The sequence below is a fragment of the Saprolegnia diclina genome (assembly GCF_000281045.1).
Source record: "Saprolegnia diclina VS20 unplaced genomic scaffold supercont1.40, whole genome shotgun sequence".
Taxonomy (NCBI): domain Eukaryota; phylum Oomycota; class Saprolegniomycetes; order Saprolegniales; family Saprolegniaceae; genus Saprolegnia; species Saprolegnia diclina.
Window position 1 is genome coordinate 112,924 of NW_008246107.1, and position 740 is coordinate 113,663.

General features: G+C 61.6%; 1 protein-coding gene across 1 annotated transcript; it reads left to right on the forward strand.

The window, feature by feature from the left end:
• Nucleotides 1-740, forward strand: SDRG_11216 (hypothetical protein; the record flags this gene model as incomplete). The annotated part of the gene is made up of 1 exon (XM_008617246.1): nucleotides 1-740. A coding segment is annotated over one exon (738 nt), but the record flags the coding sequence as incomplete, so codon positions are not given.

The window sequence follows — 740 nt, forward strand, 5'->3', positions numbered from 1 at the left end:
TGGGACTTTGCGGCGGTGCAACTCCAACACATCAAGCACGGATGGGACAAAGACGTGCTCTCGCTGCTGTGCGACCTCGGCATGTCCAAGCTTGCATCGACGACATGGGCCGATATCGCGTGTGTCGTCAACCAGAAGCTCATGGCGACGCCGCGCCACACAGCCGTGAAAGCCAACAAGGACAACGTTCGACGCATCTACGAGGCCCTCAAGACAAAAGCTACTTGCCATCGAGAGGCGCAACAGCGAAGGCGCAATCCAAATCGCACACAGATTCCTGGCACGCGTCGCGCAGCGTCCAAGGTCATCGACATGACGGCACGCGCGTCCGCAGCGCGCTTGAAGGAGGCGACACCCATCGAAAAAATCTATTGGGATCGGGTCGCGACGCAGTCATGCCCTGTCTACGGGTGGTCCATGAAAGCCATGGACCGTATCTATGCCGTGGCAGTGCCCAAGCCGCCAGACACGACGTGGGCCGACGTCGCCTTTGTCGTCCAGAAGCAGCTTCCCGCGGCGACTGGCTCGACGCGCTGCGCCGCCGCGCAGTTTTCACCACGCAAAGTGACGCGCTTGGTGCAGAGAGCAATCGCGTATCAACAGAACGCGCGCGACCGGCTACGACTCGCGGCTGTCGACGCGACGCCACACCTGGACAGCACGCCAATGGCTGCGCCTGCGGCCACGCATGCACCAGAAGGTCGAATCTCGGCTCTTTCGAGCGCATCGGTCGAAGACAC